The sequence below is a fragment of the Haemaphysalis longicornis genome, unplaced genomic scaffold (assembly GCF_048455015.1).
Source record: "Haemaphysalis longicornis isolate Haplotype H1 unplaced genomic scaffold, Haemaphysalis longicornis Haplotype H1 scaffold_5, whole genome shotgun sequence".
Lineage (NCBI taxonomy): Eukaryota > Metazoa > Arthropoda > Arachnida > Ixodida > Ixodidae > Haemaphysalis > Haemaphysalis longicornis.
Window position 1 is genome coordinate 182,884,799 of NW_027526385.1, and position 17,001 is coordinate 182,901,799.

The 17,001-nt window shown below is 46.2% G+C and overlaps 1 protein-coding gene and 1 pseudogene across 1 annotated transcript; one reads left to right on the forward strand and one right to left on the reverse strand.

Moving 5' to 3' along the window:
- Nucleotides 1–2,055: 2,055 nt before the first annotated feature.
- On the reverse strand, nt 2,056–10,200 carry LOC144140035 (ubiquitin-conjugating enzyme E2 D4-like). Its single transcript, XM_077672247.1, has 2 exons — nt 9,997–10,200; nt 2,056–2,307 (listed from the first exon to the last, which is right to left on the reverse strand). Exons 1-2 carry the CDS (start codon nt 10,198–10,200, stop codon nt 2,056–2,058), a joined length of 456 nt encoding a protein of 151 aa, XP_077528373.1.
- A 1,213-nt stretch (nt 10,201–11,413) lies between these two features.
- LOC144140036 (ubiquitin-conjugating enzyme E2 D1 pseudogene) lies at nt 11,414–14,573 on the forward strand (annotated as a pseudogene).
- The last annotated feature ends 2,428 nt before the right edge of the window (nt 14,574–17,001 follow it).

The following is a 17,001-nucleotide window of genomic DNA, read 5'->3' on the forward strand; positions in this document are numbered from 1 at the left end:
GAAGAGGTAGATCGTGTTTGGAAGAGCTTAATCGGGAGCGGAAACAAGCCGTGTTCGACTGTGTTGGCCCCCTGGCGGCCGATCCGCCGCATCGAGAAGAACGCACCATTTGGAAGACGAAGACGCGGAACAAGGTTAACCAATTCAACGTGACACTAAACACTACATCTCACTCTGTGAAAAACTAAGCCTCGTTTCATTTATACTCGTGAGTCATAGATGTGGTACGTCTAAAAATGTTTTGATGGTTATGAGACCACAACAAAAATGCAAGTGCACCCTAGCTCCGTAAATATGGGCCTTGTGGGCGTGGACTCACTTTACCGACGAGTTCAGCTTAATACGGCACTGCAGTGTATATCAGAACTCCATCCTTAGAATCACGGAAGGAGGTAACTGTTGCGGAACTTATTATTGGCGCATGTGTTCAGTGCTGCTGGGCCAGTCTCTCCTGTACATTTTTCATGGCTGCCTCAGCTCCCGGCAGTCGTAGGATTCTGGCGTGAGCTGGATCATGGAACATTTAGGGTCCACAGAGTGCGACGTATTCATCTCCCCACGCGCTCTTGGCTTAGCCTGGCTCGCCCCAGTGGTCAACACGTCTGTTTCGTGGGTTAGCCTAAAAAAACTATCTAATCTCGATTCCCCCATCCGCCTCGTTGATTGCGCGGGATCCTTTGTATTCTCTTGTTTTAGCGCAGTCCTCCTCCAAAGCTGTATCTAACAACGAAACCCAGTACTTGTGAATAAAGATTTTCTGAATGAAACTGTGTGGCAAGCAACACTGCCCAAAGCAATATCATGATATTGATTCAGTGCTATAACACATTCTCTTAGAAAATCCCCGAAGTTTGAGGCTCAAAGTCCGAGCTGCATTAGACGGAACTCTACTATTTACGATTTTTCGCACAAAATTCCGGATTTGAGAGAGGAGCGGCGTTTTGTCTGTAAAAACAACTACTGAGGTGTTGATATAACTTCTGCACTCCCCTTCAAGCTTTCAGTGAAAAAAAGCTTTGTCAGTAATATCTACTACATTTTCTCAGTGGTATTCAGGTTGGTGGCAGCGCACTAAAAGTGTGGCAACTCATGTGCATGTGGGGCCAGATGACAAAAACAATGAAGACGAGGAAACTTAGGAAGGAACCGAGTCGACAGTTTGTTATTTCTTATTTTCTGGTGATCATTTATTTTACTGTAGTCGTAAATAACAAGTTAGTAGAGTTACTGCCGCCTCGATGCGCTGGGAAACACCTGGATATCGTATCCTTCAAGAGTCACAATAATCCCTAAATGTATTTAGTGGTTTGATGTGGACGTTTACAATTACAAATCATAAACGGTACCTCGAAGATTCCTTCAGTCTAAGCCACTCAGAATGGGGGTTTGCATGTATATTGTGACTACAAATGCACAAGAAATGCCATCATTGAGAGCCCTGAAAGTGCGAGCATAAGAAATAGGAGAATTAGAACACTACGACCACGATCTTTTTGTAATCCGACGGGGCTGTAAAGACCCTTCGTCACACACCTTTACTGATTTCGGAAAAAATAACTTGAGACACGTAAATTCTATGAATGCTGAAGAATGAAACATCACACTGAAATAAATCTTTTACAGCCATTAAGATGAAGTAATTTATACTTTGTTCTTGCGTGCAAATTGACAACGGCAGCATTACAAGCCGTGGTGGCTGCGGTCGCGATTCAGGTTGACCACAACAAACACATAGTCGAAAAATTCGTATCACGGTCTCTGCTTCACGGCCATACTGCGTCGACGTGCCATTTCGTTCTCTCCAAGGTCGTCCAGTGGATATCATCCAAAGCTGACGAACGAGACATGGAGGAGCCCATACGTGCCAATTTGTACAAAACCTTAATCGGCCACCCAGTAGAGCAAAGCGATAAATTTGTTAAAAGCCGAGCTGATAGTGGTAAGACCGTCGGGGCAGCTCCCAGCTCGAAACTACGGCTCTCCCTGCTCGGGTCCCTGCTCTTTGTAGAAGGAAGAAGCACCAGGGGCTAGGCGTGAGGCGCGTCGACGTAGTCACTACTTCTCCTGGGCGTACGACTTGGTCCACTCGCGGGCCGTGGCGTCGTACTGCTGTCGGTTGCTCTTGTACAGCTCGGCCGCAGCCTGATGCAGTGGCGATTCGGGATTGGGGTCGCAGAGCAAGGAGCAGATGGACAGGAGCACCTTGGAGATGGACAGCGCCGGCGACCACTTAGAACCGATAACGTCCAGGCAGATGGAGCCGCAAGTGCTGATGTTCGGGTGGTAGATCTTCGTCACGAACTTCAACTGGTGCATGACATGAGGGGAAACGAGAAAAACTGTAGCGTTAGTCTACTTTACCGCGAAATGTGTCGTACGCATAGCTCCAAAGTAAACACTTCATGGTATGAATTTACGCCTCTACATATCGTAATTATCACTGTCAGCATTCTTTGCCTGAAAATGCAGCATAAGACGTTACGCGCTGCACGCTATTGAGCAGTCTAGTCGTGCTACCAGAAGTGATTGGAAGCAGTGACGCTCTCCTCTACTAGTCACAATCATCAGAAGCAGACGACGGAGTGTAATAGCAGTAAGCATGTCATACAAATTTGTAATTTCACAGGCCGGCGTACACCTAGAAAGATTTGACAATTACTTCAGCAAGAGATAAAGAGGGAGAGACAGAGAAAGAGAAAGCTCTTTATTATATGAAAGCAGAGATGTTTTTGCCTGCGTGCTACTTTACGGGATAAGACGAAGCGAATACGGGGTCCCAATAAAGCACAACCGAAGAACGAGGGAAAAAAGCAAGAGCTAAACAAAATTTCGCGATGCTCTGTGTGGACGATGTAAACATAAAGGTGGCCTCCGAAGATGACTATATCGAATTCTAAATCGTCTCTACGACGCTGATATTGTGTGTGCTCTAATCAAAAAATGCAACCAACACTTTTCGCTAGTTTGCAACCACTGAAGCTGCCTGGTTTCCCCTCTGTAATGCATGGACTTCCTTTGGGTCAGGATTGATTTATTGATACAACCCTTTATTAAAGGTTATGGGAGAATGAAAGACTTTCCTAGTGCATTCTTATGAACATTAAATGTGCTCTCAGTTGTAGAGAATTTTTATTCATGCCTTGCACGTCTTTTTCCCTGCTGGTAATCTTGTCTTCAGAAAGCGCCTAGGCCTCCAGACAAGAGAACATTTCACCTGGCTTGGCCTGAAAACGTTTTGGTGACCCCACACGAGGTTGTTCGACGTGGGTTTGGCTAGAGCAAGTTGTAAGCCTACCTTAAAATGCCACCTCAGGACAGAACATTTTTACAATGGGGGGTGCCAGAGATATTGTACTTCAAGGTGGGAAATCCGAGTTATAGTAATTTGGCCCTCAGCAACTATTACTACTTCACGCATTGACAGCTATTGGCGCTACTTTTAGGCATGACTACGAGCAGTATGGCTTTATTCCTACGTTATGTCTAGTTGCTGTTGCTGAAGCTACTCGTGACAAACACTGCCAAAGGTTGAATTCGTGTTAATTGCATTTTTAGATTGTTTCAAAGTGCAGTTTGGGTGCACGTTATTCAATTAAATCAGTGAGCATAGTACAGAAATCACGAAGTAACAAGGCCGGAGAAAAGGGAGCCATTTTTAAAACATTCTCTTGTGTTTAGTCAGTTATCTTTCAGAGCAGTATAATGTTCTGTCATCACAATGGCTACTTTCCTTCCCGCCAAATACACGTCACTGCTGTGAAGAAGAAGAAAAACCTTCAGGATCAATTCCCAAACACCGTTCACATCGCACTCAATGTACCAGAGCCTCCCACACCTTAGAGGCTGGAGGCTCACCGAATGCTCAGCGTGTAGAAGCACCGGGGGCGGCCGTTTTCTCGCTGACACCACAGAAGAGGCTGTTGGTGGAAGCGACATAAGGTGTCCTTTTTTAAAGACGACAATGTTTTAGGCTGCAAGAACGTGAATATGCTAGACTCTGTCTCTCTGTTACTCGATTCAACCACCATAAAATTATTGGAACAACTCTGCAAAAGGTACAATCGGCGAAGACCGCCTAAAACTAGTAAAACCAGTCGTAGTAAGCCATAAATCTTCATTTTATGCAGTAACAAAGAAACCTCAGGCGTCTTTGCTGCAAGACATCAGTACATAACCAACAGAAGCGTCATTCTTTTGATTAAAAATGGAGGTTAGGTGGCGTTTTGTGATAGCAATTATAAAAAACAAGGTCTTCTTAATCACGTCAGAGCAGTTACCGCTCTCTCATCACTGCTCGAGCTGGAAAATTCCACTGATAATTTCGGAATCACATTAATTTCGTGCGATGAGTGACACGGGAGCGAAAGGCAAACAGTAGAGTTTGTTACACTACAAAGGCAGTAGGGCACTATCGTGTTTTGACCACATTTCAAGCGGGCCAAGCAGATAGGCACCAAAATCTATATGCGCAGTGTGCTTGGATGCGTTCGATATCGGTTTGTGGCGAAGCTTTGTAAGCCTCACTGATGGCACCGCTACCCCACAACGCACTGCAACTTTCTCTGACGATGATGATGATGATAGGGCATCTGTAGGGGGTAGTTGGGGCTGTATAGCTTGAGTGGGGGCGCTTAAACTTTGACTAGTAGAACAAGGACAAGAAAGACTACAGTAAAGCCCGCTTATATCGAACAGCGCGGATTGTAAAATAGTTCGATATAGCAAAAATTCGATATAGAAAGTGAAGCACAAAAAGCTTACATGAGAGAAATCCTGCCTACGGAGTCACGAGCTAACGCTGAGCTCCTAACACTCTGCCATTCACTATTGATACGACAGTTTATCGGAAAGAAAATAATCATTTATTGGGGCGGAAGGACTGCGTCAGTGTAACCTGCTTCTTGGAGCGCAACGCGTTGCTGGTGACTGCTTGCTCCGCGGTATCTAAACAGTGGTGAAGCGCAAGACCGCTGGCCTCAATGGCACTGCAGTATCGCCCTAGCAGGGACACGGCACCGACGGCTTCGCCCTTGCTCGGAAGCGCTACGGAGTCCTCGGCGTCTTCGACAGAGCGGAGACAAGCATGGATACAAGCGAATAACGGCGGACCCAACGAACCGAGCAAGTGCGGGTAGCGAGCGGCGCGGACTTGAAGGTCAGTGACACCGTAGCCCGCAGAGCCCAATGTGGCGCTTTCGGCGCCAACGGCATGCACGCGTGGAGCTGGTCCACTCTGCCAAGGCTGGTTTGGAAAAGCTCGAGCTCGCGCGGGAGTCGCAAGCGACACCCACGCCGCCGCTGCCCGCCGATGTATTGCGGGAAAGCCTCCTGCATGTAAGGAGAGCGAAAACTCCGGCGCGGGAGAGTTCGACATACCCATTGTGAACAAAATCGCGTTCGATATAACAAGTTTAAGATTCATGTGATTTTTTTCAGAAATATACAAGGGTTCGATATAGGCAATAAGTCGATATATCAGTGTTTGATATAAGCGGGCTTTACTGTACAAAGCAGGACGAAGCGCTTCGTCCTGCTTTGTTGTCTTTCTCGTCCTTGTTCTACTAGTGGAAGTTTAAGCGCCCCCCTCAAGCTATGATGATGATAATGGGTACCGTGAAAGTTAGTTCAAACCCGAATCTTCCTCTAGTAGAAAGTCAATGTCTTCAAAGCCCAAAATCAAAGTTCTAAACTGTAATTATCAAGTCCAGAACGACTGCATAAAAAACAACTTACACAATGGGTCTCCACAAGAGCGAACCAAGCGCCTCGAGAAAAAAAAACGCTTCCCGTGATTCGAATCGAACTTGGGTCCCTCGCGTTATGAAACCGACGTCTATCCTCATGCACCATACCGGCACGGTCAAAGCAGTATGAACTTTGAATTTTGACTCAGGTTGCCTGGACCAGAGCTCCGCTAACCATAGTTCTTTTAAGAAAGTTGCTTTAATTTTTCAACCCATATTTGGCATTTTTTCTCGTAAATGTCAATACAACATGTATTTGTGACATAAAGAGTTCTTATACTACTCGGAATTCTCCTGTGTATTGGTTTCAGTATGCCTAAGGCCTCCTTGCCCCGAATAATGTTCACAAGTGTGAGCAATGCCGCCATTTTCAGTGCTTTAACAGGTCATATCTATACGTTCCTCGTTATGACGGAAATAGTTTTACAACGGGAACCTAAAATGGTTCGGGGTGACAGCAAGAAAGGCACGCTGAAAGGTACGGAAAAAGGCGGCATTAAAATACACTAGAAAAAAGTGGTAGGAGTATCCCAAAGTATGCTGGGAATGTGTAAAGTTCTGTTTGGCTTTCTGAAACTCTACCAGTACGGCTGACATTAGAGAGATGGGGTAAATCAAACTTGTACTGTTGAAATGAATGAAATTACATACATTTATTTGTAGAGCGTTGGCCTCCAGAGATTAGCATTGATGATTGCTGCAAAGTTTACATGCAATGTAAAACTACGTCCGTTTAAGAGAAGTCATCTCTGCGACGTAGGGAAGTGGCGCACTCCTTCTTAGTATATGTGCAGTAGGAGCGCCGCTGTGTCGAACCGTGGGTAGGAGATGTCCAGCTGTTGTTGGAAGAAGGCAGTAGGGACCTTACTACATCCATCACCCATGAAGGCTTGTTCAGGTTCCAGCGTGTGTGCTTTGGTCTGGCGTCTGCGCCCGCAGTCTTTGAAAAGATGATGCCTCAAATCATGAAGAATGGCAAAAATGTCTTTCGCTATTATGACGATATTCTTGTGTGGGAAAACACTCAGTCTGAGCATGATGCTTGCATGGTTGAAGTCTTAACTTGCATACTCAGCTCTTGCATGAAGTTAAATGGCAAAGGCTTTTTTTCTTTGACAGAACTGACTTTCTTGGGGCAGAAAATTTCACCTGGGGGCATTTCACCTCTTGAGAGTAAGGTAAAGGCTATCGTCAATGCTTCGGCTCCTGCGAACATCGCCTTTACAATCCTTTCTAGGTCTGGCTTGACTATGCCAAGTTCATAGACCACTATGCAGGCCTGGTCGAACTTCTTCGCCTCATGCTCAGGCAAGGTAACAAGTTTTCTTGGTCTGACAAGTTTTGTTGGTCTGAAATTGCCGACGGCGATTTCAACCAGTTGGAAGCTCGCCTCACTTGTTCTCCAATCATTACGGTGTTTAATCCTGTACTGTCTGTGGTAGTTACAACCGGCGCATCTGACGTTGGAATTGTAGCTGTATTGCAGCAGCGGTATGATTCTACGCTTGAAACCATAGCCTTCACGTCTGGGACTTTGTCAGAAACTGAGAGAAAATATTCTGTGAGGGAACGCGAAGCGCCTGCTTGTTTGTTCGCGGTTGAAATATAGCGCATTTTCCTGTGGGGTAGGCGTTTCAGCTTTAGAACTGACCATCAAGCTGTCGTTGCTTTGTTAGCCACAGGAGACTCAGGTCGGAGGACTTTGAGAATTTCATGGTGGTCAGCTCGGCTTCTGTACTACAACTTTGACATTGAATATTGCAAGGGGTCAGAAAATATGGTCGCTGATGTTCTGTCAAGATCACCAATTCAGAACGGTGAGAAACTCATTAAGGATGAAGAAATAGTCACTCTGGTGAGTGCAGTGGTCGATAAAGAGACTCTTCAGCTTGCAACAAATGCAGATGTGACGCTTAAGAAAGTTGTTGATTACGTGTCTAAGGGATGGCCCCATAGGAAAAGCGTAAACACTGACTAAGCAGCTTATTTTTATGTCAGAAATTAACTTTCTCTTGTGGATGGCTTACTTCTGCGTGGTGACGTAGTCTTTCCTAGTGTTCTTGTAGCGACATTCCTCCAGTTAGCACATTAAAATGTTTAAGGAATAGTACGTAAAAAGCAACTTCTCCGTGAATGGTATCTGTGGCCTCAAATGGATCGTGCTGTTCAAGAACATTTAGGCATTGCCACATCTGCCAGACGGCAGACAAGTTTTCTAAGCCCCGTGAAGCTCCGTTGTAGGCGGTTGAGTGGCCTGAAGGGCCTTGGCAAAAGTTGGATATGGACACTGTTGGTCCATTGAATGTGTCCTATCCGAAGTATATCGTTACATTGGTCGACTACTATTCAAAATGGCCTGAGGTTCTTGGCACAAAATCAATTGGCTCAGAGGATGCCATCAAATTGTTGGACTGGTCTTTCAGCCGGGAAAGGCTTCCAGAGGTTTTGGTTTCGGACAATGGTGCAGAGTTTGTCTCCAAATAATTCCAGGATTACCTAAAGAAAAATGGCATCCGCCACGTATTCCTGTCTGATATCCCCAGGCTAACAGCCAGATCGAGCGTTTTAGCACGATTCTAAAGAACATACACAGGGTAGTCAAACTGGAAGGCAAAGACGCTTCGAAGAGCATTACACCATTCTTTGGTTCATATAGGGTCACACCACATCCTGTGACAGGCCTATCTCAAGCTTTCTTGCTACATGGACGTCAGCCTCGTTCCAAAGTGGATATTACCAACTTTAGTGTACGTCAAAAGGCATCAGAATCGCTCATCTTCCTCCCTCATGTTCGGGCTCAGGTAGTGACAAAGGAGAAAAATGCAAACAGTACTTTGATAAAACGAAAGGCGCGCAGGAGATTCGCATAAAAGCGGGAGATGTAGTGAAAATAAAATTTCATAACAAAGTATTTCTGAAGTATAGTAAGCCTCTTACAGTGCAGGCTCAGGGTGCGCCTTCCATGTTCGTGCTCAGTGATGCAAAGACGTGGAACCACGGTGCGTGGAACCCATCCAAACTAACAGCCATTCCGAAAGAGTTTCGTTCAGCACCACATGCTCCTGAGAACGATAGGCTCTCCCCTAGGCATAACGAATTTTTGTAGTGTCCTTCCAACTTAAACATTTGTTCCAGTCAGTCCCCTAGTTCACCTTTTCCGGATTGGTCAAGTGTTTAGACAGACTCTGATCCGTCAGAGCTCTCTTTCGATGCAAGGTCCGAATTGGTTCTTCCCCAGGTAACGTCGAGTTGTCACGACTCTCTTGAGCAAAACGCTTCTAGTGACCAACTAACAAGTACATCAAGCGAAAAGGGAGGGACGTCTCAGTGTCTTAGTGACTTTGTACCCTAGGTCTCGGACGTAAAATTTCTTATGACGCCATGCCTCTACGTAGGTTCCGCCGTGACGTAACGGGAAATGTTTTATGTGTGTGTTCTCACTCGGTTTTTGATACGTATGTGTTATGCTGTTCCGGGTGCTTGTCAATGTCCACATGTAGTCCTGCCAACATGTGGTAATATCAACATGTACAAAATGCAGTCTTACTTCCGCTCTTCTTGAGCCACGCTGTTTTAAAACAGGACAAAGAAAGGCCACACAGGACGAGACACAGGCGCTTTGTTTCGTCCTGTGTGCTCTTTCTTTGTCCTGTTTTAAAACAGCGCGGTTCAAGAAGATGCAAAACCAACTAGCCCCCATTGTAGCCTTGCTTACTTCCACTCCTTCCACTGCTCGTGCACGAGTGAGGCTTCTTCTGTGTGGACCATGAGAGTGAGCGCGAATGAGCCAGAGCTTGTTTGTGCACTGTGAGACTGTCATTGCGCTTACTTTCCTGTTGACGGGGGGGATAATGTGGCGTAGGGCAGTGGTGCCCTCCTTCTCAGTGTATGTGCACTTGGTGCGCCGCTGTGTCGGACCGTGTGTAATAGATGTCGTTGTCAAACAACACACGTGATCAGAGTTAGCTAATCACGTAAGCAGGCGTGTCGTCGTGGGTCATCGGCAATAAACGGCCGCTTGTCGGTCCAGTCTATTATCGGGCTCAAGCCGCTCGGGTCTCGCACTCCCTGTTCGTGCCGTGGCCTGGTGTGCTGGCGTACGTCGCGCCCACTCCCCCGCCGGGCCCTTGTCGGTCACCTCCCGCGACACCACAATTTCAAGAAAAATCAGATGTGCCTGGCTGAACAAGCAAACGTTATCGTTTTCCATCTTTCTACATAGCTGTCGCTGATAAGGTGAGCTTTTGAGTACCTTGGGTGGATTGAAGGGGTAATCCTTGGGGAAAGCAATGGACAGTTTGAAAACGCCTCCTTCGTACGGGCTGTCTTCGGGTCCCAGTATGGTGGCCTCCCAGTTCAGCAGGTCGTCGTCGTTAACGGGCCCCGCGGAGCAGTTGGCCGGGGGATCCCGCTTCATCTCGTCCAGTTCGGTCTTGATGCGCGCAGGAACAGCCATAGCGCAGTCTAGATGGCGAAGCGTACCCTGTGTGTTCCGCTGCTACTGGCCGCCCCGACGGTGAAGATGAAAATGATGATTGTTCGGTGGATGCTCGCCATGAAACGATGAAGGAACAGTAGCGCTGAGAGACCTGGTAGTATTTATGGTACTCCACGCGTGTGTTTTGCATTTTATTCATTCATAACGCTCATTCAAAAGCGCAAGACTGGCTTGAACAGAGATAACAGCTTCATCAGTCAGTTACGGCCGCTTTCAGCTCAATGGTATTTTGCTACCCTATCCTTACAAATACTCTCCTTCGTTTCAACTTGTTTTTATTCCACTAAAGCGGCTGTATTGCTGTAGTCTGTTTTGTTCGGTTTCTGGCAAGGGGGGAGGGGTCTCCAGCTTCGGCTGTGCAATTGTGTCCTGCTCGCCACTCAGAGACAAAAAAAATACAGCAGGAAGTGGCGATGGGCGCACACTGTCCATATTGATATGTATCATAATAAAGGTGCTATTCACGTGAAAATATTGTTTGTAAGTATGTGCTATTCACGCGAAAATATTGTTTGTAAGGGTACAATCCCCCTCGTGGGTATGCCCTATTAGTCAAGTGAGTACGACGGGAAGGGCAAAACAGGTTCTATAAACCGAATGCGTAGTTGCTGCAGGCTGCTTGGAGCGCCAGAAATATATCGCTGCACATCCCGCGCTTTACAGAAGTCAATTTGTAGCCTGGCGTCAGCTACTCGTTAATTCATACCCAAATCCTGCAGCATTCAGCCACATTTATCCAAAACTTTGCAATAATCAATGCAAGTGGTACACCAGCGAGAAACCCTCGCTCACATTATTTGGGGTTGTGATGCTCGGCCATGACCGGGACGAATCCATTTTCGCATTACAAGTGCGGAGCACTGGGATATCTTTTTTTGCGCAGCTCGGGCCCCGAAACACACGTCAAGGTCATCGAACTGGCCGAAGGTTCCGCTGGCGACCACGGGCGACACGCCGCCATCTCAGGGGTAGCAATCTAGTAAGACTCCCCCATCTACTACTCCTCGTACCTAGTTTTGGACAAATTAAGTTTTGTCATCCTCATGGTGATCGTCATCGTCTCACTTTTCGGTGAACATCCACCGAACAATCATCATCATCATCGGTACCGAAGGAGCGGTCAGTAGCAGCGGCACACAAACGGCCTCCACTTCTCCAGTTAGACCTCGCTATGGGTGTTCCTGATCGCATCAAGACCGAGTTGGACGAGATCCAGCGTGCTCCCCTGGCCAACTGCTCGGCGGAGCCCGCTAACGACGTGGACCTGCCGAACTTGAAGACCAAGATACTCGAACCCGAAGGCAGCTCGTACGAATGTCGCTTCTTCAGGCTATCCATCGCTTTCCCCAAGGATTACCCCTTCAATCCACCCAAGGTACACAAAATCGCACCTCATCAGTGATAGCTATGTTGAAAGATGGAAAGCGATAACGTTTGATTGCTCAGCCCAGCACATCTGATTTTCCTTCAATGAACGTGGTATTCCCCTTCATATCAACTTCGTACCAGGCTTCAAGTCTCATTTCGGAAAGCCAACGAGTTACAACTCATCTGTCTTCATTTCAACCACACAAGTTTCCACCGCACTGGTACAGTTTGCGAAACCTAACAGAACTTATATTCTTAGCGTAATTTTGAACCCCTACCACGTATTTTCCTTCTAACCTAACCTACCAGAACTTCATTTTCATATTGTCAGCATAATTTTGGAACCCCTACCTCGTATTTTTCGTCTATTTTGGAGCCGTCATTTTTGCAGCGCTTCACAGGGTGCCGTTCTGGCCGTCACCCCTAGCCATTTTAGGTTCCCGTTGTAAAACTATTTCTGCCATAACGAGGAACGTGGGCATTTGGTACATATAGGTATAGACAAGACTTGTTAAAGCACTAAAAATGGCTGCATTGCTCACACTTGTGAACATTATTCGGGGCAGTCTTAGGCATACTCAATGCAATACACAAGTAAATTTCCGATAGTATAAGTTTTTCCATTCCCACATAAACGTTGTATTGATATTTAACAAAAGTTATGCGAAATACGAGTTTTCAAGATCGGTGCATTTTTCTTAAGAGGAAGGTGGTAAAAACACGAAGCATTCTCCTACGCAACCTGAGTCAAAGTAAAATCCCAAATTCCAAACTGCTTCTACCGCATCGGCTTGGCGCAATCGGATAAACATGGGCTTCATAACATGATGAACCCAGGTTGAATTACGACCACAGGAAGTGTTTTTTTATGCGCTTCATGCGCTCCAGTCGCTTTGAACGTAGCGATTGGGATTTGAAACTTTGATTTCAGTCTTTTAGGACGTTGTCTTTCAGCCAAAGAAATAATCGCGTTTCAACCACCTTTCACTTCACCCATGGTCATCAGGATCTTCAGAGAAATTTGACTTTCCTGGAGTGCGTTTCTTGGCAATGGCACAGTCAGCAGGCATTGAAAGCCTCGCTTTAAATCGGCGTTGAAAGCCTTCGGCGTTCAACGCATTTCGAGAATTGGAGGCCTATCTGCCCACTCCGCTGCAAATGTCGTCCAAAGACGGTAATCTTCTGCTGCTCTTGCAACGTAACGCACGCTCCGCTTTTTCACGCCCCTTCCTCAAACATTTTCGCTCCGGTCTCACTGATTCCCTGAAATTAATTCAATGCCGTTTTTCTAAATTCAATTATTCCGTGCTCGTACTGCTCCCGCGCGATCTGATAGGAGAGTGCGAACTTATCTGTCTTTCTTATGAAGACGTTTTCTTTTTTACTTGCTATCCTAAACACCAATCTAAAGAGTATTTTTTTAACTCAAACAACGATGCTCCGTTTGTTATCTGCTAACTTCTTGCCGCAAAGACGCCTGAGATTTTTTACTGCATAAAGGTAAGATTTATGAACCCCTACCACGGGTTAAATAGTTTTGAGCAGTCTTTCCTATGTATACTTTTTTATATCATCGTTCGAACACATTTCCGGTAGTTGAATGCTACCCAGCCGGCTAGCCAGCACCTCGACCACTTGTAAAGGAGGTAGCCAACGCCTGGGTATCCGGTTAGAGAGGGGTTTATTCACGGTTGAGACGAGCACAAGCGAGGACCGAGAGCAGGGTTCCGCGAATCCAGACACCAAGCGTTCTTCTGCCTCTTCCTTCTACGCCGATGCACCCGCATGGGTGGATAGCGCTGCGCTATGTCTACTTATTCTGAGGCGGTTGCTAATACTCTTCGCTACAATCACGCCCAATTATTTATTTTATTAACCTAGATTCTGAGCAGCTCTTGGAACCTATCTAACAAGACCACATGCAAAAAATACGAATTCGAGCTTCGATGATTGATGTGACCCCTAGCGACAGCAAGAACGCAAACCCCACCTCAAAGACGTGGACATGGGCCCCCCTCCCCCTCCACCATAAATTCCCCCATTCCGGTCGCAAGGTTTATAACCTGTACAATGCAGAAATAAAGACGTTAGAAAATGTACAAATGTAGCCATACTGTTCATGATTGTACGTAAAACTAGTGCTAATAGCCGTGCACGCATTAAGTGGTAATACTTAGCAAGGGCCAAATTATTGTTAGTCAGCAACTCTATTTTGTAGCAGTATAGTAGTTCCGCTCCAAGTAGTTCAAATATCGTCTCCTGAATCGGCTTTTTAATGTGGCTGACGACTTCCTCCGACAAAACCAACCCCGCAGGTAGGCATGCACAAATGAAATGAAAACCCTAAATTATGAACCAGCACTCGCAAAATTGTCTGTGTCGCTGTCTTGCCGCGTACATATAAAGTCATTCTAGGGGTTCGTGATCTTGTGTTACGTCAAAATATTTTGTATGATTTGCGAACTGCGATTTCTCTCCTCCTCCTTCCCCTCATGATGATTAGGAATACTGAAGCAGAATATCATTATACTGCATACCTTTTGGCATCACGACCCCATTGCGAAATAACATGGTGCACGAAATGATTTGCATTGCATTTGCAGGCAAAGGATGCTGACAGTAATAATTACCCTGTGTAGCGTTGCCATCCCCCGGTAAGCAAAGTACCAGCGCTACAATCGTTATTTTTCCGCCTTCGTGCCATGCGCCAGTTGAAGTTCGTGACAAAGATCTACCACACGAAGACCGCCACTTGCGGCTCCATCTGCCTGGACGTTATCGGTTCCAAGTGGTCGCCGGAGCTGTCCATCTCCAAGGTGGTACTGTCCATCTGCTCCTTGCTCTGCGACCCCAATCCCGAATCGCCACTGCATCAGGCTGCGGCCGAGCTGTACAAGAGCAACCGACAGCAGTACGACGCCACGGCCCGCGAGTGGACCAAGTCGTACGCCCAGGACAAGTAGTGACTACGTCGACGCTCCCCACGCCGAGCCCCGGGGGCTTCTTCTTGTCTGTTAATTGTGGCGTATGTGTTTCCCCACGTCTCAAGAGTAGTCGTCAAAAAATGGCTTAAATAAGAAGGCGTCAAGAGATGCGCATCAAACGCAACTACAGTTTACTTCCTGCAACGGCAGCAAAATATCTTTCGCGATGTTATGTTGCTTGTTTGAGCATTCTTAGAATTGCCGTCATAAGTAATTTTTTGGAATTCAGTAAAATGTCATGATGAGTAGCTCACATTTTTATACTCCATCATTTAGGGATTTAAGGATTCTTTCTTCTTTTGCATTTATTGCCGCAACATGCCCTAAATGTGCGAAGACAATGCCTAGTGTGCGTGCCTTAACCTAAAATACTCTTTGAGGCATCGTTCTTCCTAGTAATAACAGCCTCGGCCTATTTTATTTTAGATGTTTTCAGTGGTGTTTCTAAGGCCGCATTTCCTTATTTCAGCGTTTATTTGTACACTTGCTGGCTTATGCGCTGTTGTGCTAATATAGCCAGCTTCTGAAACGTGCCTCGAATGCTTTGCATTCATATTTTTTACCCTTCATGCTGCATGTCTCAAAAATAAAAAAGGCACAGCGAAACGACAAATTACAATACAATGGGGATTTTATTTATCTCGCCCCCGTAGCAGTCTGTGCGCCAGTGTTTTGACAGAGAGGCTTCATAACTGACGGACCGAAATACATCGTTCTGAAGCACGAGGAATAACAATCGGTGACCGTCATAAAAAATTTCCTATGGAGTTCTTTGTCTGGGTCTAAGTTGACTTCTTGAGTCATTGGTATTACGGTGGGTTGCCGAAAGACTCACCGTGCTATGTGATAAACAGAGTTCTAGTATAACACATCGTGCAGCAATCGTTTGTGTCTTACTATTTACCCTTATTATTTCATGTTCTCTAAAATATTGATGCTGCAATATCGGCTCGGCCAAGTAGATTTACTGCGCAGCTGTTGAAAATCTTAAAACTTTCTTGAAGGCCTCCAATGTTTTTTGGAAGAGGGTACTGTTGGTGAGGGTACCCAAGCAGTTGAAGAGGGTACTGTTGAAGAAACCGGAGAGGGGACCGCGTTACATGAATGATCTCTTTCGTGGTGGATGTAACTCCGCCATGATGATGATACTACAAATCAGCTGCCAGTGGCCACCTCTTCTTCCTTTCAAACATTTGCAACATCATCCCGTCCACGCGATTGGATAGGCAGACGAACGGAAGACCTTACCGTTTTTGGCGGTCATCTCGCATAGCTCTCTTCGATGCACCTAGCAGTCGAAGTTCAAGATGACTATGCACTCCATAGCAAACCTCGATGTCACGTCCATGGTAGCTGCACCGTGTTAGTCCATACTTTAGTTTCCATCGATGTTTGGTGCGTCTGTGATACCTGCGCATTCTGGAATCTGAACAGGGTGGTCGACTCGTTTGGACCGTCGTATGTCCTGGATGACGACCTTGAAGACTTCGCAAAAACTTTATGCGGCGTGGCCGTCGGGTTGACTGCCGGATCCTCGAGAAATTCAGGTACCGAAGGAGTCTCTTCAGATGTATACAAGTCCTTCTAAGTGGGGCTTGTCTTTGCTTCCTTGTTTTCCCTATCACTCTGTACTTGATCATGTGTTTCGGTTTAGCCTTATTTGGGCTACTTGTACATGCTTGTCGTAGGTCCACCTGGCTTCGCCATTTTCGCCGTCGTCGTTTTGGCATCAAATCTTCATGTTTTGCCGTAGTCAATAGAATCCCCTCCGAGGTCGTGTTTCCGTCATGGCAACATATAGTTGAACGCTCGGTGGGTGAGCCTGAAACTGAGTCAATGTTTCGATGCGTCTGCACTGTTCTTTGGTTCACCTTTGGTGTTCTATTAAGTCTTTCGTTGTGCACTGAACACTTTTCAATCTCTTCGAAATCTTGCGCAGAAGACGTCTGCTTAGGTACCTGCACTGTGCTGTCGTCGCTTTTATCACTCGTTGTGCTCGTTGGAGGTAATGAAGCCAATTCATACTTTGCAGCGTCAACCGTGGAAAAAGCTCTCGTCAGTTCGTCTGAGCGAGCATTAGGAGCGGCTGCCTGAACTTTGTCAATTGAGGAATTATGGTCTTCTTTGAAGGCACCATATCATTCGGTGACACGGGGCCCCTGACCCTCGTGTTTCGTAGGTGCATACAAATCACTATTTTTAATGGGACGGCCACTGTTCTTCAGTGCTGACTCTTTGTTCTTTATCGTTCTGTTGTGTTGTTCGAAGGCTATTGCTAAAGTGCCATTGCTAGGGTATTTTTGTAACTCCGGGACCAATCGGTCAATTCCTAATTTTGTCAGCAGGATAGAATCTTCGAATTCATATGCGGCATGACATTCTTTCGTTAAATTCTCCAGGTCAACGA

Coding starts and splice junctions, on each gene's coding strand:
- LOC144140035 (XM_077672247.1), bottom strand. CDS start 10,200: ATGGCTGTTCCTGCGCGCATCAAGACCGAACTGGACGAGATGAAGCGG. Junction 2,308..9,996: donor ACCCCTTCAATCCACCCAAG/GTACTCAAAAGC, acceptor GTCATGCACCAG/TTGAAGTTCGTGACGAAGAT.